Source organism: Scyliorhinus canicula, chromosome 21, assembly GCF_902713615.1.
Source record: "Scyliorhinus canicula chromosome 21, sScyCan1.1, whole genome shotgun sequence".
NCBI classification, from domain to species: domain Eukaryota; kingdom Metazoa; phylum Chordata; class Chondrichthyes; order Carcharhiniformes; family Scyliorhinidae; genus Scyliorhinus; species Scyliorhinus canicula.
This window is the reverse complement of record NC_052166.1, coordinates 48,062,621-48,088,954: the sequence shown is the minus strand read 5'-3', so window position 1 is coordinate 48,088,954 and position 26,334 is coordinate 48,062,621. Positions and strand designations below refer to the sequence as shown.

Sequence of the window (26,334 nt, the reverse complement as noted above, 5' to 3'; positions counted from 1 at the left end):
ATATAATTACAAATATCGAAAGTGTAAACTAGCATGAGAACGCTACTTACATTTCAATGATCAGCAGACAACAAACAATACCATGGTATTCACATTTTGGTTTCGATTTGAAACAAGTTTAACAGCTGGTATACATCCACAATAAGACATAGGATAAGTAGGCCATCCAGCCCACTGAGTCTGTTCCACCATTCACTTAAATCATGGCTGGCTGATCTGATATAATCCTCAACTCCACTTTCCCACCTTATTCCGTAAACCTAGATTTCATAGATTCATAGAATTTACAGTGCAGAAGGGGGCCATTCAGCCCATCGAGTCTGCACCGGCTCTTGGAAAGAGCACCCTACCCAAGGTCAACACCTCCACCCTATCCCCATAACCCAGTAACCCCACCCACCACTAAGGGCAATTTTGGACACTAAGGGCAATTTATCATGGCTAATCCACCTAACCTGCACATCTTTGGACTGTGGGAGGAAACCGGAGCACCCGGAGAAAACCCATGCACACACGGGGAGGATGTGCAAACTCTGCACAGACAGTGACCCAAGCCGGAATTGAACCTGGGACTCGGGAGCTGTGAAGCGATTGTGCTATCCACAATGCTACCGTGCTGCCCAAATTTCCTTACTGATTATCTGTCCATCTCAGCCTTGAACATACTTAATGGCCCAGCCTCTACAGCTTTCAGCGGAAAACATTTCCAGGCTACCCTCAGAAGAAATTCCTCCTCATGTCTTAAATGAGCGGCCCCTTACTCTGAAACTATGCCCTCTGGTCCTAGACTCTCCCGCAAGGGGAGACAACCTCTCAGCAACTACCCTGTGAAGCACCTGAGAATCTTATATGCCTCAATAAGGTTGTCTCTCATTGTTCTAAACTCCAATGAGTACAGACCCAATCTATTTAACCTCTCCCCATAAGAAAGTCCGTCCATACCCAGGATCAACCAACCTACTCTGGACTGCCTCTCGGGCAGCACAGTTGCTTCACAGCTCCACGGTCCCACGTTCAATTCCCCGCTTTGGTCGCTGTCTGTGCGGAGTCTGCACGTTCTCCCCATGCCTGCGTGGGTTTCCTCCGGGTCCTCCAGTTTCCACTCAGTCCAAAAGTTGCAAGGGTTAGGTGGATTGGCCATGATAAATTGCCCTTAGAGTCCAAAATGGATAGGTGGGGTTACGGGGATAGGGTGGAGATGTGGGCTTAAGTGGGGTGCTCTTTCCAAGGGCCGGTGCAGACTCGATGGGTCGAATGGCCTCCTCCTGCACTGTAAATTCTATGATTCTATGCCTCCAATGCCAGCATCACAGTAATACTTCTTACTGTGCTCCTCCCAACGCCGGTATCTCCACATCATAGCATTTCTTTCCTTAGTTAAGGGGACCAAACTGTTCACTGCATTCCAGACGTGGTCAAATTAGTGCCTTGTATAGTTTTAGCAAGCCGTCCCCATTATTACATTCCATTCCTTTTGAAATAAATTCAACATTCCATTTGCCTTCCCCATTACCTGAATGTGCGTATTTGTTTTTTTGTGATTTATGCATGAGGACCCCTAAATCCCTCTGTGCTGCAGCTTTCTGCCATTCAAATAATATTCAGGGTCTTTATTCTTCTGACCAAAGTTCATAACTTCACATTCCTACATTATGTTCCATCTGTCAAGTTTTGCCCACTCACTTGACTGTCAAAATCCCTCTGTACAGTCATCCTCACCATTTGCCTTCCCACCTGTTTTGGGTCTTCTGCAAACCTGGTTACAGTACATTAATTTCCCTCACCCAGGTCATTAACATATATTGGAAATAACTGTGGCCATTTTTAAGAGATGAAATTACAGAGCCGTTGGCAATGATCTTTTTGTCCTCACTGTCAACAGTGGTGGTACCAGGGGATTGGAGAGTGGCGAATGTCGTGCCCCTTTTCAAAAAAGGGAATAGGGATAACCCTGGGAATTACAGGCCAGTTAGTCTTACTTCAGTGTTAGGCAAAGTAATGGAAAGGGTACGGAGGGATATGATTTCTGAGCATCTGGAAAGACACTGCTTGATTAGGGATAGTCAGCACGGATTTGTGAGGGGTAGGTCTTGCCTTACAAGACTTATTGAATTCTTTGAGGTGACCAAGTACGTGGATGAAGGTAAAGCAGTGGATGTAGTGTACATGGGTTTTAGTAAGGCATTTGATAAGGTTCCCCATGGTAGGCTTATGCAGAAAGTAAGGAGGCATGGGATAGTGGAACATTTGGCCAGTTGGATAACAAACTGGCTAACTGATAGAAGTCAGAGAGTGGTGGTGGATGGCAAATATTCAGCCTGGAGCCCAGTTACCAGTGGCGTACCGCAGGGATCAGTTCTGGGTCCTCTGCTGTTTGTGATTTTCATTAATGACTTGGATGAGGGAGTTGAAGGGTGGGTCAGTAAATTTGCAGACGATACGAAGATTGGTGGAGTTGTGGATAGTGAGGAGGGCTGTTGTCAGCTGCAGTGACATAGATAGGATACAGAGCTGGGCTGAGAAGTGGCAGATGGAGTTAGGGGCCTCACGGTAGCATGGTGGTTAGCATCAATGCTTCACAGCTCCAGGGTCCCAGGTTCGATTCCCAGCTGGGTCACTGTCTGTGTGGAGTCTGCACGTCCTCCCCGTGTGTGCGTGGGTTTCCTCCGGGTGCTCCGGTTTCCTCCCACAGTCCAAAGATGTGTGGGTTAGGTGGATTGGCCATGCTAAATTGCCCGGAGTGTAAGGTTAATGGGGGGGATTGTTGGGTTACGGGTATACGGGTTACGTGGGTTTAAGTGGGGTGATCATGGCTCGGCACAACATCGAGGGCCGAAGGGCCTGTTCTGTGCTGTACTGTTCTATGTTCTATGTTCTATTTACAGTATTCCCTGGGTAGAATATCATTATTCAGGGGCAGCAGGGTAGCATGGTGGTTAGCATAAATGCTTCACAGCTCCAGGGTCCCAGGTTCGATTCCCGGCTGGGTCACTGTCTGTGTGGAGTCTGCACGTCCTCCCCCTGTGTGCGTGGGTTTCCTCCGGGTGCTCCGGTTTCCTCCCACAGTCCAAAGATGTGCGGGTTAGGTGGATTGGCCATGCTAAATTGCCCATAGTGTCCTAATAAAAAGTAAGGTTAAGGGGGGGTTGTTGGGTTACGGGTATAGGGTGGGTACGTGGGTTTGAGTAGGGTGATCATGGCTCGGCACAACATTGAGGGCCGAAGGGCCTGTTCTGTGCTGTACTGTTCTATGTTCTATGTTCTATGAGTTTAACCCTGAAAAGTGTGAGGTTGTCCATTTTGGAAGGGAAAATATGAAGGCGGAATACAGGGTTAACGGTAGGGTTCTTGGCAATGTGGAGGAGCAGAGAGATCTTGGGGTCTACGTTCATAGATCTTTGAAAGCTGCCACTCAAGTGGATAGAGCTGTGAAGAAGGCCTATGGTGTGCTAGCGTTCATTAGCAGAGGGATTGAATTTAAGAGCCGTGAGGTGATGATACGGCTGTACAAAACCTTGGTACGGCCACATTTGGAGTACTGTGTGCAGTTCTGGTCGCCTCATTTTAGGAAGGATGTGGAAGCTTTGGAAAAGGTGCAAAGGAGATTTACCAGGATGTTGCCTGGAATGGAAAGTAGGTCTTACGAGAAAAGGTTGAGGGTGCTTCGCCTTTTCTCATTAGAACGGAGAAGGACAAGGGGAGACTTGATAGAGGTTTATAAGATGATCAGGGGAATAGATAGAGTAGACAGTCAGAGACTTTTCCCCCGGGTGGAACAAACCATTACAAGGGACATAAATTTAAGGTGAATGGTGGAAGATATAGGGGGGGGGGGGGATGCTAGAGGTAGGTTCTTTACCCAGAGAGTAGCGGGGGCATGGAATGCACTGCCTGTGGAAGTAGTTGAGTCGGAAACATTAGGGACCTTGAAGCGGCTATTGGATAGGTACGTGGATTACAGTAGAATGATGGGGTGCAGATTAATTTGTTCTTAATCTAGGACAAATGTTCGGCACAACATCGTGGGCCAAAGGGCCTGTTCTGTTGACTGATCCCTGTGGCACTCCACAGGTTGCCATCCTGAAAACACCCTCTTATCCCAATTATGTCTTCTATTAGTTAGCCATTCCTCTATCCATGCTAATATGCCACCCCCAATGCCATGGACTCATTTTATTCAGTAGCCTTTTCTGCAGTACCTCATTGAATGCTTTTTGGAAATGAAAATATATTACATCTATTGGTTCCCCTTTATCTACCCTGCTCTTTACCACCTCAAAGAATTCTAATAAATTTGTCAGGCATGAATTCCCCTTAATGAAGCCGTGCTGACGCTGCTCGATTATATTATGCAATTCTAAATGCTCTATTACAGATGCTAAGCGAACTAGCCTTTTAGTCTCCTCCCCTTTTAAATCAAGGTGGTACATTGGGTGTTTTCCAATCATCTGGTACATTTCCAAAATTTAAGGATTCTTGGAAGATTACCACCAGTCCATATACCATCTCTGTAGCAACTTCCTTTTATTATCCTCGGGTGCAACCCATCAGGTCCAAGGAACCTATCGGTCTTTATCCCCCTTAGTTTCCCTGGTATCTTTTTTTTCTAATGATAGTTATTGTATTTATTCCCCCGCGCTATTTTTTTTCTAATGATAGTTATTGTATTTATTCCCCTCCCCACATTTCCCCTTCGATTATTTAGTAGGCAACTAAGTAGGCAAGTGCCTTGAAATCATAGCAAGTTTCAAATTAAGATTTCTCACCCTTCATATTCTTTCCCATGGCCAAGGAAAATTGAGCACCATTGTTACAGTCTGACTTTTCATCTGAGATCTACGATTATGAACTCTCTGGTCATCAATGGCTATGATCAGGAATGGGACTAATGACTGATGTTTGCCCCTTCTTGTCATGGATATAGTGGGGAACTTTAAACAGCTACATAGCTGTCATCAGTTGACAAAGTACAGAGCAGGGATTAGACTTGTATTTCCATGACCTAAATTCTTTTGCTAAGCCATATGATATAACAGAGAAAACAGGCACAAGTTTGACTCCTCCTCCACTCAATTTCCAACCCGAGCCATATCAAGCACAGGAATAGGAGTTCAGACCGTAGCATTTCCCATCAAGGAGGAAAGAATCATGTTTGATGATATCAAAAGTCTGCTATTAGCCAACTATGGAAAACACTACAGTTGAAGTTTGGGATAGGTGATTCATGTTTTTTTTAGATTCAGAGTACCCAATTCTTTTTTTTCCAAATTAAGGGGTAATTTAAGGGGTTGTAGGGGTGAGATCCACCAGCCACGGGGAGAATGTGCCAACTCCTTATGGAGGCGGTGACTGAACCCGGGTCCTCGGTGCCATGAGGCAGTAGTGCTAACCACTGCACCACCGTCCTAAGTGATTAATGTTAAAGCAATAGGAAATGATGGGGAAAACAATTAATAACCCTATTTCCACAAACCAAGAAGGTCCAAATTTTAAACACTTAAATATCCAGATTTCAAAGAGTGGCACTCTTAGAGATGTAAACTAAATGGTGTTCTTCACACACACCTGCAAAGGTATGTGATGAGTGAGCCCTTCGGCTCACTTTAAAAAAGGTATTTGGATGAGAACTTGGCACGTCATAACATTCAAGGCTATGGGCCAAGTGCCGGCAAATGGGTTTAGGTAGGCAGGTCAGGTGTCTTTCATGTATCGGCACAGACTCAATGGTCTGAAGGGCCTCTTTGGCACTGTATTTACTGGGATTTGGTGTGAAATCCCAGTTGCAATGTCCCAATGATTTTTTTTTTAATTGAGTACCCACGCAGGCACTGGGAGAACGTGCAAACTGCACACGGACAGTACCCAGGGCAAGGATCGAACCTGGGTCCTCGGCGCCATAGACAGCAGTTCTAACCACTGCGCCAGTGCAGCCCAACAATGGCCCAATGATAACCAACTATTCACCTCTTATGCTCACATGTGGTCGGACCACAAGATCATTTATCACTCAAGTTGCATCCAAACATAAGATAGTGCTTTCAAGAATGAAAGATTATTTGCTTTTATTAAAAACACTTTATTAAAACTCACCTTATTGGCAACCTTCCACAGTTGTATTTTGCAGAGGTTTAAAAGGAACAAATCTGACCCAACGTCTGAATACTGGGATCTTTGCAATTTGATCTGCAGTCAAAAGTAAAACAGAGCATCTTTTGAGCAAAGTAGGTTGTTTCTCCTGTCTAGGGAGATCATCTGAATAATTAATTCAACATGAACAACCACACAAAAGCAGCATCTGACTAATTTGCTAAGAGTGGGAGCAATTACAAATGTAAACAAACATGATAAAACAATTAAAGCATGAGCAAGGAAGTCAACAAAAGGTGGTAAATGGTCATGTGCATTACAACGATCTACTTTTTACCCAGCTGCCACAAGTGTTGTTCAAGATGAAATGTTAGAAATCAGACACTTCCGATTTCAATGGTGACAGTTATTAATTCTGTAAGTTGAAACTTAACATACAGATTCCCATACAACATTAAAATTATTTACTTATCCACATACACTATTCTAAGAGGGCTTTAAATTCTTTTAATCATTTTCAGAATTTACACATTTGCTTAAAGCATAGATCCTCAAGCTGACTCCTCATTCAGTATTTGCAGCCATCTATTGGGACTTAACCCTTGCCTCTTCCATAAACTGGAAATTATCCAAAACTTGGTTGTTCATTTCCCAACTCACACAAAGATCCATTCACCCACCACCTATATATCTTATTTACATAGACTCCCAGTCTAGCAATACCTTGTTCATTGCTGTTTTTAAAATGAGGAAATTTTTAAAATAACAAACATCATTGATCATGGCGATCTCAATTGGCATATTTGCAGAATGTAAGCAATTGAACTTCCAACTGGTGTGCCAATTTGTAAAATGACTTTTCAATGGATTGCCACTTTGCAAAGGGCTTGACCCAGAGAGCAATGCTGTCAGAAGTCTAAAGCTCCTGGCAGGGTCACCCGCGACGTTAAGGTCGGTGGGGAGGACCCGACAAAGCACAATCCAAAACAAGTCCTCAACGGTGGATCAGGCAGAAGATACTCATATGGTGCCGATGGCTGCGATGGCAGGTGAAGGTTGCAGCAGTAGGGAGATCCCCAGTTGTCGAGGTTCCTTTGCCACTGGAACTGGACCTTCCCTCTGTCAGGGACCGTGTGCCTGCTGATGTGTAAGGGCATACCCACATTAAAAGATGTCCCGCACCAGGTGTCGACATAGAGGAATCCAGCTCACCCCCTTCAGACAGAGATCAGCGAGAGGTGACGGGGACAGGACCATGAGATGTGGAAGTACCTAACTTCGGACCATCAAGTAGTTGGTGGAGTTTGGTCCAGACCACTGGCGGCTCTCCGTCGTCAGGAAGATCATTGCCCGAATCCTCACTCGCCGCCTTCACCCAATTCGTAAAGTAATCCTTCCGGAAAGCCAGTGCGCCTTCTGACCAAACAGTGGAACAGTTGCTCGGCAACTTCAAGAGAAACGCCAGGAGCAACAGCAACCATTCTACATGGCCTTCATTCAAGTTTTTTTGACTCAGTCAATCAGGAAGTGCTATGGAAGACCCTGTTAGCTCAGCTGCCCAGAGAAATCCATCAACATCCTACGACTCCTCCATGACAGTCCTCACCGACAGGAATAAGACTGAAACTTCAAGGTCAAGACTGGAGTCAAGCAGGGATGTGGCATTGCCCCCACTCTTTTCTCCATCACTACTATTCCCCACATTGTCAAGAGCCAGCTTCCTTCACAGTGCCGAGGACCCAGGTTCAATCCCGACCCCCAGTCGCTGCCCATGTGGAGTTTGCACATTCTCCCAGTGTGTGTGGGTCTCACCGCCACTAACCAAAAGATGTGCAGGGTAGGTGAATTTGCCATTCTAAATTGCTCCTCAATTGGAAACAATGAATTGGGTACTCTAAATTTTAAAAAAAACTCTATAAGCAGCTGGTACGCCCACATTTGGAGTTTGCATCTGCATTTTGGATTCCCGAGAGATATACAGTTTATAGAGTGTAAAGATGTGTGACCAAGGAAATGGAAGGCATGATGGGAATACCTTACGAGGAGCATTTATGAATTCTTGGATTACAATCTTTAAAGAGAAGATTGATTTTTGATATAGTTGAAGTTTATTAATTGATACATGGCCTTACTATCTCTCAGCCTGAAAAAGTATTTACTCGCAATGACAATATTTTGCATGTTCAACAGTTTAAATACAGAAATTTAGTTCACCTCTTGATAGTCTTAATTTTTTTCACTACATAGAATTATTGCCCGATTTTGTAGTGATTGCCGAAAATGTAGTGACTTTTAGAAGACTTGTTAGAATTATTGCCCGATTTTGTAGCGATTGCCGAAAATGTAGTGACTTTTAGAAGACTTGTTAGAAAGAGTTTGATATTTATCTATGTATTGTCTGATATTGATGTTCTTTTTTTTTTTAAATATCGTGCGTATGTGCTTCCCACTGTATGGCAATAAAGATAAATGATTAAACTGGCACTTCACTGCTGGAGGTTCCGTGCTCCCTTACCCACAGTGCTCCCTGCTGGAGGTTCCGTGCTCCCTTACCCACAGTGCTCCCTGCTGGAGGTTCCGTGCTCCGTTACCCACCGCGCTCCCTGCTGGAGGTGCCGTGCTCCCTTACCCACCGCGCTCCCTGCTGGAGGTGCCGTGCTCCCTTACCCACAGCGCTCCCTGCTGGAGGTGCCGTGCTCCCTTACCCACAGCGATCCCTGCTGGAGGTGCAGCGCTCCCTTACCCACAGCGCTCCCTGCTGGAGGTGCAGCGCTCCCTTACCCACAGCGCTCCCTGCTGGAGGTGCAGCGTTCCCTTACCCACAGCACTCCCTGCTGGAGGTGCAGCGCTCCCTTACCCACAGCGCTCCCTGCTGGAGGTGCCGTGCTCCCTTACCCAAAGCGCTCCCAGCTGGAGGTGCCGTGCTCCCTTTCCCACAGCGCTCCCTGCTGCAGGTGCGCGCTCCCTTACCCACAGCGCTCCCTTGCCCACAGCTCTTCCTGCTGGAGATGCAGCGTCCCCTTACCCGCAGCTCTTCCTGCTGGAGATGCAGCGTTCCCTTACCCACAGCTCTTCCTGCTGGAGATGCAGCGTTCCATTACCCAGAGTGCTCCCTGCTGGAGATGCAGCGTTCCCTTACCCACAGCTCTCCTTGCTGGAGGTGCTGTGCTCCCTTACCCACAGCGCTCCCAGCTGGAGGTGCAGCGCTCCCTTACCCATAGCTCTTCCTGCTGGAGATGCAGCGTCCCCTTACCCGCAGCTCTTCCTGCTGGAGATGCAGCGTTCCCTTACCCACAGCTCTTCCTGCTGGAGATGCAGCGTTCCATTACCCAGAGTGCTCCCTGCTGGAGATGCAGCGTTCCCTTACCCACAGCTCTCCTTGCTGGAGGTGCTGTGCTCCCTTACCCACAGCTCTCCCTGCTGGAGATGTAGTGCTCCCTGCTGGAAGTGCCATACACCCTTACCCACAGCGCTCCCAGCTGGAGGTCCAGCACTCCCTTACCCACAGCGCTCCCTGCTGGAGATGCCATCTTTTGGATGAGGTGTTCTCAGATGGACATGGAAATATACCTTAGGCGTTGTAGATCACGTGTATTTTTACTTAATAAGTAAAATCATTAACTAAGGAACTTTAGTCTCTTTCGCTCAATTAGCACCCTGAAACTGCATCCATACAAACCATGGCAGATGTGGATACCTGATGCACAAATTGAAAATTAAAAACTCTCCGGTGACTGTGGTCATCCAGAACAGACCAGGGAACTCACAATGACTCAATGCCTGATTAAAGTGCGACGGAGTTATTACACAATACATACCGCCACTCCTGGTGTAATATCCTGGCATGACCACTGGAGTATCAATCTAGATATTTCTGCTCAAGTCTCTGCTGAGGGACCTGAATCCACACCTTTAGGCTCAGAAGTGAGTGTGCCAACAACTGAACCTTGGACAGCATCAAAATGGAATAAATTAATGCAAAATGAAGTAAATTTGACATGTAGCACCACTGCCACTAACATGAAACATAAACAGAAAATATTGCAGGTGGAGATTGTCCAGTGTTTTCTATTTTTGTTTCAGATTCCAACATCCACAGGAATTTGCTTTGAACCACTAACATGAGGATGTCTATTCAGTGTGATAAATATATATATATTGGCAGCTTTTAATTTAAATGCAGGATCAAAAATATTTACAAAGATTTATAAGACAAGGACAGAATACATTGATGAAATAGGACTGAATCTAGTTATCCCCTGCTTCCCAACTCTTTTAAATGAACAGTAACTTGGCCTTGATTCCCTTTTCCTATCAACAGAAGCTCAACTGGAAATGATATACGTATCAGGGGTGTCACACGTGCCAATTTCCGAGCCACACATCTTTTTAAAGATACATGTCCTACAGCTTTCTCCTGACTGCCAAGTGACTGGCTGCATCCTTAAAGGAACACACCAGATTATGACTAGCTGATTTAAAAAAAATGTATTTTATTACAAACCTGTATCAGGACATGTAACAGTGAACAAACACCCCGGGAAACATGCTTCCCTCCAATTAACTATACAGTCCGTACAGATTTTTCCTCTTTTTCACCCCCTACACCCCCACGATGAACAACCCCTCAAACACGGTCACAAACATCCCCCAACTTTCCTCAAACCCCACTGAAGAACCTCTTAACTCAGACTATATCTTCTCTAATCGCAGAAAGTCGTACAGGTCACCCAACTAAGCCGCTACCGCCGGTGGCGATGCCGACCGCCACTCCAGCAAAATTCGCCGGCGTACAGAGAGGCAAAGGCCAAGACATCGGCCTTCCTCCTCTCCATGAGCTCCGGCTTCTACGAGACCCTAAATATCGCCACCGAAAGGTCACGGTCCACCTCCTCCTTCACTATCCTGGCTAAGACCACAAACACTCCCGCCCACAATCTTCCCAATTTTTCGCAACTCCAAAACATGTGCGTGTAATTCACTGGCCTCCGCCCACACCTCTCACACTGATCTGCTACCCCCTAAAAGAACCCACTCATTCTCGCCCGAGTCATATGCACCCTGTGCACCACCTTAAACTGTATCAGGCTCATCCTTGCACAAGAGAAGGTCCCGTTTACCCTTCGCAGTGCCTCACTCCATGCGCCCCAATAGATCTCTCCTCCCAACTCCACTTCCCATTTCTCTTTGATCTTCACCACCCGCTCGCCTCCCTGCTCCCCCAGCCACTTGTATATATCCCTAATTCTTCCCTCCCCTTCCACAGCCACAAGCAGCAGTCGCTCCAGCAGGGTGTATCCCAGCAACCTCGGGAATCCCTTCCAGACCTTTCCCGCAATGTCCCTAACCTGCAGATACCTGAACTCACTCCCCTCAGCAGCTCCACCCTCTCCCTTAGCTCCTCCAGACTGGCGAACCCTTCCTCCAAATACAGATCCCTCACCTTGACCTCCACTTCCCTCCACTTCCTGTATACACTATCCACCCCCCCTCCGGCTCAAACTCATGCACTGCAGTGTTAACACAGACATCCCTTCCACCCTAAAATGCCTCAACTGATTCCATACCTTCACTGCAGACTTCACCACCAGGCTCCTTGAATAGCTAGTTGGAGCCATTGCCAATGCTTTTTTTTCTTTTAATTTAGAGTACCGAATTCATTTTTTCCAATTAAGGGGCAATTTAGCATGGGCAATCCACCTAGCCTGCACATCTTTGGGTTGTGGGGGCAACACCAATATAAACACGGGGAGAATGTGCAAACGCCACACGGACAGTGACCCAGGGCTGGGATTGAACCTGGAACCTCTGCGGCGTGAGGCAGCAGGGCTAACCCACTGCGCCGCCCTAGCCATTGACAATTCTGCCGTCACCATAGCCCTCAAACTAGACCCCTTACAAGATTCCTCCTCCATCCTAACCCATTTTACCCCTTCTCCTTCCCACCACTGCCACACCCTGTCCACATTCACCGCCCAATACCCCAACCTCCCCTGCTGCCTCTGCAGAAGGGTACTCCCCACCCTCGGCAGACTAGCTGAAATTTAACAAGAGAACGCAAAATATATTGCATGATACAATACCTGAATCCTCAAACTGCAGAATAACTTTGTACAGAGAGTCAGTAACTTTGAAAATTTAGAATAATATTCTCAAGGCAAATTTATGATTTTACATCTCTCAGGTGCCATCGCCATTTTCTTTCCAATGGGCAACGGTGCCATAGTAGTCATATTACTGAACTAGCAATCCAGAGACCCAGGCAAATGCTCCGGGACACAGGTTCAAAATCCACCACGGCGCTAACAGTTTTCGAAAGATTTCAATTAATCTTCCTGAAATTGAAAGCTAGTCTCATAAAGGGCCTCATCTAGTTTACTAATGCAACTTAGGGATGGATATCCACCATCCTTACCTGACCTGGGCGACATGCGACTAATCCACACAGTAATGTGGTTGACTCAACTGCGTGCTGCCTAACAAACACTACAGAAAAGTTGGACTAAATGCCTGCAATGGTTCAAGGAAGTGACTCACCACCACCTTCTCAAGGCCAATTAGGGATGGCAACAAAGGCTGGCCTTGCCTACAATGTACACATCCAAGGAAAGATTTTTTTTAAAAAGAGGGATACAAACCAAACAACCAGGAAAAATCAGAATAGTAACATCTACTATCTCCCCTCCATTTTAAGGTCTGCGTCTTTTACATAAAATTAGTGATAGTTTACAAGCGCTCAGCATATCTTTGGCATTCTGAAGATACCACACCAGCTATCAACATGCATTTGCAGGAATAATACAGAAGTAGAGAGACACAAATTACAAAATATTCAAAGATATTCAAGATAACCAAAACGATACGTTCAGCAATAGAACAAACCATACATTTAATTTTGAAATTAATCCAAAACAGTAATAAAGAAATAAATCAAACAGCAAGTCATCATAATGCTGTCCTTGTACATTGTTTGGCAAAGATCTGGGGACGTATTGCCCATCTGCCCAATAGACACTCCAGTGCAGCTTCAATTTGTGAAGCCCTGAAGACCAAAGGGGGAAACTTCTTTATTAAAAAGTAATTGAAATATTATTGGTACCTTAATATATGCTTGCAACATCTCCAGCTTTACAGACAGCACTATGTGATGACATTAAATGTTACCAAGAAATATTGTGGATTATGTTTCAAATATAAAGTTTCCTGAAGCAGCCAAAAACACGATGTTGCAAATATTTAACATGTGTAACAGCAAGCTGCATTAAATGGTCTAGATTTATTTTAATAAAACATTGTTGTCTTGCATGAAATGCTGGGACTGGGGCAGCACAGTAGTCAGCACCAAGGACCCGGGATCAATCCCGATCCCAAGTCACTGCCCATGTAGAGTTTGCACATTCTCCCCGTGTCTGCGTGGGTCTCACCCCCACAACCCAAAATGTGCAAGTTAGGTGGATTGGCCACACTAAAATTGCCCCTTAATTGGAAAAAAAAATTGGGTACTCTTAAATTTTGAAAAAAAGAAATGCTGGGACTGCATCTGAGCCCAGCATAGATAATTGGGCTGCACCGTGGCACAGTGGTTAGCACCGCTACTTCACAGTTCCAGGGTCCAGTGTTCAATTCTGGCCTTGGGTGATGTGTGCGGAGTTTGCACTTTCTCCCAGTGTCTGCGTGGGTTTCCTCCGGGTGCTCCAGTTTCCTCCCACAGTCCAAAGACATGCAAATTAGGTGGACTGCCCATGCTAAATTGCCCAGTAGTGTCCAAAAGGTTAGGTGGGGTTACTGGATCGGGTGGAGGCGTGGGCTTACGCAATTTTCAGCCAGTTGATAACTAATGCCACTGATTAAGGGCCGGTGCAGACTCGATGGGCCAAATGGCCTCCGCCTGGAGATTCTATGAAATGCACATCTATCTACGAGTCCATCACATGATTGGGTTAAGCTGCGAGGTTAATATGACTGCAGAGACCGAGAAGAACGACGACTGGACATGAATACATTAATTAGAAAATATAGATAACCAATTCCTATTAGAGGATTTACTTTTCAAACCAGGGTGTAAAATCAGAATACAAAATACAGTACAGTAGTAATTTAATAAAAGACAAAATCATTGCCATGTTTTCTGTAACTAATTGATATCTTAAGTAGAAAATTGCTTCAAATATTCAATTTATTTTTTAAAAAATGATGTTTTAAAACTGTCACATTTGATTATATTTTGTACCATCAATCTGCTTTACTTGCAATATTTTTTGCCAAAACCTACTGAATAAACAACTGCAATTCAGTCAGCACAAAATAAACGACAGAATATTTTTCCTTCATTCCTCACAGCCGTGGGCACGCAAAGAACAAAGTAGCCTCTGTATGTGGATTTTTCTTCTGCATAAAATTGAAGGATCACATACCAATAAAAGTTCCCTCAGATTTACAGAAGTTCTTCCATTTTCTAGCCCAAGAAATGAAATGAATGTCTCTTCTCTCCTTGTTCACCTACAGCCAGGATACAATAAGTAACTCCGATCAATTAATGTTTCTGCACATCATACTACCAATGACATGACCAATTCCAGAGTCAAACATAGTCACCTACAGTTTTCTGTAAATTAGTCTCATACATCACACCCTACGCCTCCGCTCTATCCCTGTAACCCCACCTTATCTTTTTTTATATATAAATTTAGATTACCCAATTATTTTTTCCAATTAAGGGGCAATTTAGTGTGGCCAATCCACCTACTCTGCACATTTTTGGGTTGTGGGGGTGAAACCCACGCAGACACGGGGAGAATGTGCAAACTCCACACGGACAGTGACCCAGAGCCGGGATCGAACCTGGGACCTCAGCGCCGTGAGGCAGCTGTGCTAACCACTAGGCCACCGTGCCACCTTATCTTTTTTGACACCAAGGGCAATTTATCATGGCCAATCCACCTAACCTGCAGATCTTTGGACTGTGGGAGGAAACCGGAGCACCCGGAGGAAACCCACGCAGACATGGGGAGAACGTGCAGACTCCGCGCAGACAGTGACCCAAGTCGGGATTCGAACATGGGACCCTGGAGCTCTGAAGCAGCTGTGCTACCATGCTGCCCACTATGAAATATGCAATAAATATAAAGGAGCTTTGTATTCAGCCTTCTTTAAAAAACATATGGACCTTCAAGTCCACTCTGAGCCAAAACAGAATGTCAAGCAGTTCGTTAAACTCTGCCTCAAAATATTTTTTTTTTCACTTGTGGGATTTCAAAGCCATTCCCCATGCAATTTAAGGATTGTGCCTTTCGTACCCCAATCTATGCATGCATCATCCCTCAAAGGAGGAACCACATAAAAGTTAGGTTAACTGTGTATCATAACCAGCTGCCCAGTGAGAGCTAACTCAGCCTTCAATTCTTTCCTGCCTCTTGGCAAAGATGCATCAGGTCAGCTATCTATTTTTATAAGCAATTGACAAGTCAGAGTGTATCACAAGTATCCCTGATAGGATTTTATTAATAATCCATCATCATTTGTTAGCTTAATTTGCATCTCCTTCCATTCTATTTAGGTAGCACTCGACGTCATGACTCAGAAGACTGTGCATTCAAACCTCCATTCAAACCTCTCTCCAGAGACCGGAGCACAAAATCTGGGCTGACATTTCAGTGCAGTAATAAGAGTGCACTGTACTGTCAGAAATGCCATATTTAGGCTGAGATGTTAAACTAAATCTCATCTGCCTTCTCAGGTGGATGTAAAAGATCTCTTGGCACTTCTCCACTTGGAGCAGGGGCATGCTCGGTGTCCTAGCCAACTTTTATCAGTCACCCAACATGACAAAAGGGAAGTTTAATTAATCATTTACCTCACTGCTGTTTGCTGGACCTTGCTTTGTGCAAAATGGCATCCACATTTTCCTACATTACAACATTGACTGTGAAGCACACTTGGATTCTCCGGAGGTCATGAAAGTGCTGCATGTCAGTTCTCAGTCAACGGCCCAGTTAGCAGTTTTTAAACTATAAAATTAAATATATATATAGATACAGAACACAAGACCATAGGCAACAATTACTCATGAGCTTGCTATCGGAAATTCTGCTCAATTCTCAACCAAGCACTCTGACCTACCAGTATTTTTTTTAATTTTCAACAATTGAAAAACATATTGGAAAACACCATAACCCACTCCAATCCCTGCCACAGCAGTGTGCTAATGAATTCCAACTAAACCTCTGCCAGTTCACTTCAATCAACTGTTGAAAGTAACAGAGCTTCATACCCTCCCAATTACGCTTCCTGTGAGAAAGTGAACTGCATTTGCTTTATATCACCAAATGGCTTGTCACACAGTTAACCAACCAGACACAAAGCTGCAAACTACAAATGTATAATGCACTGGGAACATCAACAACTGAAAATCTACCAAATTTGTAAAAATGCAAATATTTAGAGGATACTCTGGCATTTCAGCATGTTAAGTTAAATGTTTCATCTGTCAAATTCTCAAACTGATGGTATTTCACTAATTCAAGTAATAAGAATGTCATTAAGCAAATTATTTCAAGAAGCCTTGGTACAATGTAAACAGACTATCAAAAATAGCAAGTCAGAACTGGGGAAACGCAATGCATGCTTTATACCATGATTGGTGGGGAGGAGATGGATAATTACTTGTTCTCACTCTCACATTTCTGACTGTTTCAAAATAACACCGGCAGAGGCCTTGGGCTTAATCTCAGACTGCCAATATTTCAGCAAAACTAAAGGGAAGAAAAATAAAACGAGGAAGGTGCTGAAATGAAGAAGGTCCATCGCATTAAGGAAAAAAATAGAAACATTTAATCCACCCATAAGGCTCATTTAATCTGCAGACTATGTACAAACAGTTCCATCATTAGTTTACTGAGTTTACTAATTCTCCTGAGCAAAGTATTTTGCTCTGCCCCAAGAAACTACAAAGCAAAGAAAGCTACACAATATCTATCTCATGTTACAGCCTAGGTTATTTGCCTTTTGGGTCTGTTCCATCTGTTCAAGGCGAATACAAAAAAATCTAATCCTATTCAAGGAGCAGGAGGTTCTCCAGGTGTACTGGGTAACCATTCTTTAACCAGCCCCACCAAACTGATGAGCAGATCATTCCTTCCACTGTGCTCTGTGGGACATTGCGCACATACTGCCCCAGCGCATCATTTCTCTACATAGTAATAATGACAAAACTTCAAATGTATTGAATCAGCTATGGATCACTTTGGGAAGTCTTGAGCACATACAAGCTGCTGACAAGTGCAAGTTCCTGCTCTCCTTCGAATCATTAACTGCTTGCTTTCCTTGCCTTTGTTTCATTACCCTGCTGCTCAGACATCACTAAGTATTTAATCATTGTGCACTTTATGTCAAAAATCTTGCACAGGCAGATATTTACCCAGTTTTTCCATTGAACATTTACCAGGCGTACACATCATTATTTAATTTGAGCAATTGACAACTGAAATAATACCCATTACATTTCCATCACTATTTAAAATGTCTTCCCATATTTGACGAATGATTGAATAAAAGATCATTTACAGCACGGAAGTAGGTTTCTAGCCCAAAGGGTCCATGATGTTTACTCTTCAGGCATGCAACTTCCCTACTTGCTTCACCTCATCATATCAACATATATCTTCTCCATTCTCTCATTGATTTATCTAGTTTCTCCAAATCCATATATGCATAGTTGATATTTGCATCCACATTCCAAAGTTCAGAGGTGAACAATTTTGGTCATTTATTTCAGTCATGAAACAGTCTTCACAATTCAATTATACTTGCAATTCACAGAATTGTGGCCTTTTCTATTCAGGAATTAATCCCACCAGTACATTAATAACCGAACTAACAAATTGCCCCTCCTTTACAAATTTAAATACAATGAAAGTTTAGATTCAATCACTTGTTACGGAGTTCATAGAATCCCTACAGTGCAGAAGGAGGCCATTCAGCTCATCGGATATGCACCAACCCTCTGAAAGAGCACTCTACCCAAGCCTACTTCCCCACTCAATCCCAATAACCCCTGAACCTAATCTACATATCTCTGGACACCAAGGGGCAATTTAGCATGGCCAATCCATCTAACCTGCACATCTATGGACTGAGAGAGGAAACCGGAGGAAACCCACGCAGGGAGAAAATGCAAACAGACAGAGACCCAAGGCTGGAATTGAACCTGGGTCCTTGGCACTGTGAGGCAGTAGTGGTAACCACTGTACCACCGTGCTGCCCCTTATCAGTGGCATTAGTTAGCAACTGGCTGAAAACAACCAAAAACTATTGGGCACAATTCTGATACCAAGTCATAGAACTGAGAAACCAATTATCCGAAGATTCTGCAATCCCCATCACCACCATTGACCATGTATATTGACCTGAAGGTTAGAGTACAAGATGAGTTTGCAAAAATGAGAAGACTTGACAAGAAAAATTAATGAAGGTCGAATAGTTACAGGTCGAGCCAGATCAGGAAGCACACAATGAGTCTAGCTGAACCGTAAGCAGAGAGCTAGGTTGAATCCTCAGATATAGATTTTTTTTTGGGGGGGGGAGGGGGTGGAATAAAATGGATGTACTTATCAGATATTGACAGCTGTACACACTATTTTGAATTATTTAAGCCATGTTACATTTCGAATTTAATTCTGTTTTGTATGTATAAAGCTAGTTGGCCACTCAAACAAAATGTTACATTTAAGTTCTTTTTGTGATATTTGGAAGCTTTGAAAAGAATGTAAACAATTTGGTTCTGTGTGGAGTGCTTTCTCTGACTGGAATGAAGCTATAGATATTTATGCCAAGTCTGTTTTGTGCGTCAGCGTGCTCACTATAACAGCACTGAACTAGTTCCTATTCAACAGGTCACAGGTAAAATCCAAGACTCCCAAAACAATGGATCTGCACTGCTGCAGCTTTAGAGTCGACAGCCTGACCACTTTGCCTTGTTCTGCAGAGTCAACAGCATCAATTAATGTCAATCAACTGCACACGTGGAGGTAAAAATGGCAAGGTGGTAAAATTAGATGGACAAAACAATTCTTAGGGGGCAGTCAGAAGATCTGCCAAGGTTTCTGCACTTTCAATGTCCAGTGACACTCCACCCCACCGCGACATTACCCCCTAGAAATGATCTGCCATGTCAGGTAAAGACAATTAAGCTCAGTTATGAGCTTAGTAGCCCAGCTCATTGGCAAGACTCCCACACGTATAATGGTCACTGTCAGGAATAAAGAGCATGCAAAAATGGCAAGTGGATTCTCTTAATGGTTCAACAAATGTATCTAACAAATAGTTACACCATTTATATCAGCAAAATCCAAGTCTGTGGAGTCTGTTAAGACCCTACAATGGATAACTATGGAGCAATATTCTAAGGGGCACCAATATTTTCAAAAACAAGGAGAAAATCTGATGAAGAAAATTGACACGGAGCATAGGTTGAAAAGAAAAATACAAGAGCAGAGTATATCAGATTATAAAAATGTATTAGAAAGGAACAGATGAAAAAGGGTAACAGAATAGTGCATTATATTACATATAGTACTCAAACCATTATTATTACTTTTTCAAACTCATTGATAACATATTCAGTGTTTGTGTCTGCTTTACCCCCATAAAATGTAGTACAAAAGTCACACCACTGAATGAAAACCAGCTTGATCCATCTCCTAGATTGTTACCCTCCCACAATTTAAACAGCATCTACTAGGCAATCAAACATATTGTCTTATAAGACTGGCTCTAAACTATGTTATTTTGACCACAAGATACTTCAGACATGCAGGTCAGGGCCAAGTAAGAATAAAAATAAAACTTGGGAAGATGTCAAAAGGCATACCACAGGAGTTGAGGTACAGCCAGCATAAGTAAGACTGCAGGAAACAAAATGGCATTTGACAACTTCCAGGCTGGGCAATTAAGCGGCAAATAAACTTTAACATCAACAGATGTAAGATGTCAACTTTGGTGGGAGAAACTGAATAATCACAGCTTCAAAAATAAGTAACTGAATGGGGGAGAAGAGCAATTGGATAGAGGAAAACTGATGAAGAAATCATAGTAGGTACATTATAGCTCAGAAAAGCAATAAAAATGTTAACATTTAAACTAAGTTAAATTTGTAAGGGTTCAGGTCAGGCTGCAATTTGTAGTACAGTGCACAATTCTGCATACAGTTCTGCTTTCCATTCTATACACTGGATGCAGATGCACTGGAGAGGATGTAAAATAAGATTTAAGGCTATTCCAGAACTGAGAGACTCAACGAATGGAAAAGATTGAACAAGTTATTTATTTATTTTTTTACACAAGAACAAAACAGAGAGGAAACCTGACAAAGGTCTTTTAAAATTAGGAATGGATTGGACAGAGCATGTGTGGAGAGAATCCAAAACAAGGGGTATTGAATACAAGGTATAACCAATGAATCCAGTGGGGAAATAAGGAGAAATGTTGTTACTCAGGGTGGTCAAAATGTGGAATACCACAGGAGGTAGCTGAGGAAAGTGGCTTAGGTGGTTTCAAAGGGACACTGGACCAGTGGTTCACAAACTGGCACTCCTGGATGCCTGGCAATCGGCAAAATAATGTGAAATGCGAGCTGAGGCAAGAGTGGAGCAGAGCCACCATGTGTGCAGCACAGACGGAGATAGATGACTGCTTTCATGTCGGAAGGGAAAACACAAGGAAAACGTTTTGTAAGAAACAAAACACCCACCTTGCTAATGATATCATCAGCTTACTTTTTTTTTAAAGTTTTATGAAAATATTTACATGTGGCACTACCCAATTACAAATATTATATGGTACAAGTTTGAAGGGACAATGATTACTTTTCTATATTCTTTCATGGGGTGTGGGCATTGCTGGCCAGGCCAGCATTTATTGCCCATCCCCAATTGCCCTTGGAAGGTGCTGTTGAAGAAACCTTGGTACAGTACTGCAGTCATTGTGGGTTGGCGGTGGAAGGAATTAATATTTAAGGTGGTGGATGGGGTGTCAATCGAGTGGGTTGTGTCCTGGATGATGTCAAGCTTATTTAATGTTGCATAGAACATACAGTGTAGGAGGCCATTTGGTCCATCGAGTCTGCACTGACCCACTTCAGCCCTCACTTCCACCCTATCCCCGTAACCCAATAACCCCTACTAACCTTTTTGGACACTAAGGGCAATTTATCATGGCCAATCCACCTAACCTGCACATCTTTAGACTGTGGGAGGAAACCAGTGCACCTAGAGGAAATCCACGCAGACACAGGGAGAACGTGCAGACTCCGCACAGACAGTGACCCAGTGGGTAATCGAACCTGGAACCCTGGCGCTGTGAAGCCACAGTGCTAGTCACTTGTGCTACCCTTCAACCTTGTTGTTGGAGCAGCACTCATCCAGGCAAATGTATGCCATGTATACCCCTGATTTGTGCCTTGAAGATGGTGGATAGGCTTTGGGGAGTCAGGTGAGTCACTGGACAGAATTTCCAACCTCTGATCTGTTCTTGTAGTCACAGTATCTATATGGCTGGTTCAGTTTCTGATCAGTGGTAACTCCCAGGGGGATTCAGTGATGGTTAGATGGGGAGATGGTTAAGATTCTCTTGGAGATGATTATTGCCTGACAGTTGTGTGGCATGAATGTAACTTGCCACTTATCAGCCCAAGCCTGGTTATTGTCCAGCTCTTGCTGCATTTGGACATGAACTGACTGCTTCAGTATCTGAGGAATCGTGAATAGAGCTGAACATTGTGAAGTCACAAGTGAACATCCCCAATTCTGACCTTATGATCGACGAATAGTCATTGATGAAGTGGCTTGGGCCTGAGACACTACCCCGAGGAACTTTTGCAGTAATGACATAGGACTGCGGTGAATGACCTGAAACAACCACAATCAGCTTTCTTTGTGCTAGTTATAACTCCAACTACTTCTTCAAATCTAGAATGTTGTCAGGGCCTATACCTTCAGTCATTTCTTGAAATCATGTGGAGTGAAGAGAATTGACTGAAGACTGGATCCATGATGCTGGGGACCTCAGAAGGAGGCCAAGATGGATCATCCTCACAGCACATCTAGCTGAAGATGGCTGCAAATGCTTCAGCCTTGTCTTTTGCACTTATGTGCTCCCCCATCATTGAGGGAGATATTTGTAGAGCCTCCTTCTCCAGTCAGTTGTTTAATTATTCACCGCCATTCAGGACTGGATGTGGCAGGATTGCAGAGCTTAGATCTGATCTGTTACTTGTGAGATCGCTTTGCTCCATCACATACTGTTTAACCAGCAAGTAATCATGTGTTGTAGCTTCATCAGGTTGACACCTTCTGCACTCCATACTTAGGTATGCCCTCCTGCACTCTTCATTGAATGAGTGTTGATCCCCCAGCTTGATAATAGTAGAATTGGACATATGTCAGTCCAGTAGTTTACAGATTATGGTTGTGTACAATTTTGCTGCTGCTGATGGCCCACAGTGCCTCATAAACGCACAGTTGAGTTGCTAGATCTGTTTGAAATCAATCCCATTAGCACATTGGTAGTGCCACACAAGATGGAAGGTATCCTCAATTTGAAGACGGGACTTTATCTCCACTAATCCATTTGAAAAGGAACGAAAGAACTTTTGAGAAGCTAAACTAGATGAGTATGTGGGAGAAAAATATAGAAAGACATGCTGAAAGGCCGAGATGAAGGGGAAAAAGCCTGTGTGAAAAATAAACACCAGTGCAGATTAGTTGACAAAGAAAAATCCTCACATTTATTGAATGCCTTTCAAGAGCTCAAGACAACAGAATACTTTGCAGCCAGAGTACCTTTCGGCTGTTGGCACCACTGTTGTGCAGGAAAAGCGGCAGTGGACTTGGGCACAGTATGGACCCACAAACAGCACATGCTAATGGCCAGGTAACTTGTTTTTGTGATGGGACACCAGGGCTAGCTCCCTTGCTCTTACCTGAAATAATGCTGAGAGAGCATTCATACCAGGACTTGGTATCCAAAAGACGGCACTTCCTACAGCACTCCCTCAGTCCTGTACCAGAATATCAGCCTCAATATCTGTCCTCAAAGTCCAGGGTTTTGAACTCACAACCTTCTGATTTAGGAGCAAGCGAGCTATCCAACTAAGCTATTGCCAAATGGACCGATTCTGTGTCGGATTTTTCTGTGTGAAGATATGTTTTGGGAAAGCATTCCAGGTAGTTAAAACATACATCAAGAACGATAAGAACAGATGTAAGAGAGAAGCACATATACAGCACAGCTGGAAAAGTGAACGATGCAAGCAGGTTGTATTCCTAAATAGGAAATTTTAAAAGTTTCTGACACAAAATTGCATCTCCAGCTATTAGAGATAGTTATAGCTACGCCTAGAGCTTACTCAACAGTCTTAGTGAGTAGGAATTCTGCCTGAAATGGCTCTAATTTTCCCTCCATTTAGTTTGTCCCTGGACATAGTGTACTAAGGAGCTGGTGTACAAAGATATGCAATTGACTACATTGGGGAGACGTAATACCGTTCTTTTCTTAACCTTTTTATCCATCAAGAAAGTTGGGGTGGTTGAATACATAAAAGTGAATCTCATGGATGGATGAATCGTTAAAGATAAGGTTTCTAAAGTCATTACACTGACAAACAAGGAACTAAGATATGTAAAACCAGTAGCTCTCAGTGAGATAGGCTGCTGACTGCAGAATGCCAGTGAACTGAGGAATGTTCAACTCATCTGAAAATAAACTATGGGTCAGCGACGAGACAAAGAGCAATGGGCATGACAAGTTCACAGACACAAGGTGGAACCAGTCATACTAATCTTTTTGAAGCAACTTTAAAGCTAATAAAATGGTTGTGTAGTAAAATCAAAATTATGAAATCACAATACAAACTGAACAACGAGTACTACAAAATCTTGCCAAACACCTCACTTGCCTATCGCACAAATCAGCAACTAATCTTAAATTATTTTAAAATACATCGCTACTTAATGAAGAGAATTAATTTTAAGACATAGACATAGACATAGAACAGTATAGACATAGAACAGTACAGCACAGAACAGGCCCTTCGGCCCTCAATGTTGTGCCGAACAATGATCACCCTACTTTAAACCCATGTAACCCGTATACCTGTAACCCAACAAACCCCCCATTAACCTTACACTACGGGCAATTTAGCATGGCCAATCCACCTAACCCGCACATCTTTGGACTGTGGGAGGAAACCGGAGCACCCGGAGGAAACCCACGCACACACAGGGAGGACGTGCAGACTCCACACAGACAGTGACCCAGCCGGGAATCGAACCTGGGACCCTGGAGCTGTGAAGCATTGATGCTAACCACCATGCTACCGTGAGGCCCCACATGAAAAGATTCAATTTTTTTCAAATGGACATGAGCAGTTAACATCGACAGGCAAATGTCAAGAACACATAGCATTCCATATCCACTATTTTATCAAAAGCATCAACCTATTCTAAATGGCACAGGATGACACCGACATTAAAACGAAGACATGATCAAAACGTTTAAAGCATTTCTGGGAACGTCAAAATACCATTTCCTCAATTATAGTTTCAGTTAAAATGTTACTAAAACAATTCATAACTAGTTGAAAGGGAACCCAGCAAAACGATTGCAACGTTGTGTTGAAGACTACAACGATGCTTTGCTTTCCAATATAAAGCAGATATTCCTTTACTGAAACCAGAAAACATTTTTTTTAAACTCCTGCGAACCAGATTGTGTGATGGCAGCGGGTGTGCAGCTTTTCAATGCGAGGTGTCAATTGCAGCAATTAACCCTGTGCAATACCTCATTGGTATTAAAATGAGGCAGCAATTCTGCTCCAGGTTACAATGAGAATGTTAAACAGGTTCCAGCAGCCAGGCGCACCTTCGGCCGCCTTCACTTCACACTCTGGCTGTACAATCCGTCTGAGCGAAAGTGGCTTCGACGGCGAAAGTGGGCAGGGCCGATAATGCCGAGGCGGGGAGGGGGTGACCGCGACCGTACACCCCCACCTCCTTCACTGGGCCGGGGCCAGCGCACCGAGAGCCGCTGACTGGCCTGCCCGAGCTCCTCACCACCACCGCCTCGTTAGGCCGCAGCCTCGGGAAAACCCAGTCACGGCAACGCACTGGAATTAAAAGCCGAGCTCCCGCACCGACTCCACCAAGCGGGGACACTCACCGGGCCTGGCCGGACGGGCGCGACACAAACACAGCCACAGCTCCAGTGGCGCCTCTTTCTCTGGACCAACACTCGCGCCCCCTCCAACTCCCGCCCTCCATGCGCATGCGCCGCCAACCCCGCTGCATGCTGGGATTTGAGTTCTTGAGCGCTTTGCTCTGAATGAGCGGGAGGTCCGGGAGCGCCCGGCCCGGGCAGCCCGCCGGGCAGCTCCCCCCCCCTCCCCCCAGTAGGGCAGCCCCAAACCCCTGCCCACCCCCCCCCCCCCAGCGCAGACCCCACCACCCCGCAGGGCAGCCCCAAACCCCTGCCCCCCCCCCCCCAACAGCCCCAAACCCCTCCCCCCAGCGCAGACCCCACCACAGCTAACCCCACGCCCCCAGCGCAACTAACCACCCCACAGTGCAACTAACCACCACCCCCCCAATGAAACTAACCATCCCCCCCCAATGAAGCTAACCCTCCCCCAGTGAAGCTAACCCCCCTACTGCAGCTAACCCCCCCTAGTGCAGTAGACCACCCCCAGTGCTGCTAACCGCCCCCCCCAGTGCTGCTAACCCCCCCCCCCAGTGCAGCTAACCACCCCCAGTGCAGCTAATCCCCCCCCTAGTGCAGTAGACCACCCCCAGTACAGCTAACCCCCCCCCCAGTGCAGCTAACCACCCCCCACCCAGTGCAGCTAACCCCCCCCAGTGCAGCTAACCCCCCCCAGTGCAGCTAACCCCCCCCAGTGCAGCTAACCCCCCCCCCCCCCAGTGCAGCTAACCCCCCCCCCCAGTGCAGCTAGCCCCCCCAAGTGCAGCTAACCCCCCCCCCCAGTGCAGCTAACCCCCCCCAGTGCAGCTAACCCCCCATAATGCAGTAGACCCCCGAGTACAGCTAACCCCCCCCCAGTGCAGCTAAACACCCCCAACAAGCTAACCCCCCCTAGTGCAGCTGACCCCTCCCACGCAGCTAAACCCCCAGTGCAGCTAACCCCACCCCCAGCGCAGCTAACCCCACCCCCCCAGTGCAGCTAACCCCACCCCCAGCGCA

General features: G+C 44.9%; 1 protein-coding gene across 14 annotated transcripts in view; it reads right to left on the bottom strand.

Annotated features, from left to right (window-relative positions):
• Positions 1–25,410, bottom strand: part of gapvd1 (GTPase activating protein and VPS9 domains 1) — a 138,937-nt gene extending 113,527 nt beyond the window's left edge. For 6 of the 14 annotated variants that reach the window (XM_038782126.1, XM_038782129.1, XM_038782127.1 and 3 more), the window contains exon 1: positions 25,300–25,401. In XM_038782126.1, the coding sequence (XP_038638054.1) occupies positions 25,300–25,400 (101 nt within the window). In that variant the 5' untranslated portion in view covers position 25,401. Of the gene's footprint in view, positions 1–6,090; positions 6,184–14,501; positions 14,587–23,062; positions 23,273–25,299 lie in introns of all 14 variants that reach the window. The other 8 variants (XM_038782124.1, XM_038782125.1, XM_038782137.1 and 5 more) reach the window with 4 other exon arrangements.
• Between the last annotated feature and the right edge of the window lie 924 nt (positions 25,411–26,334).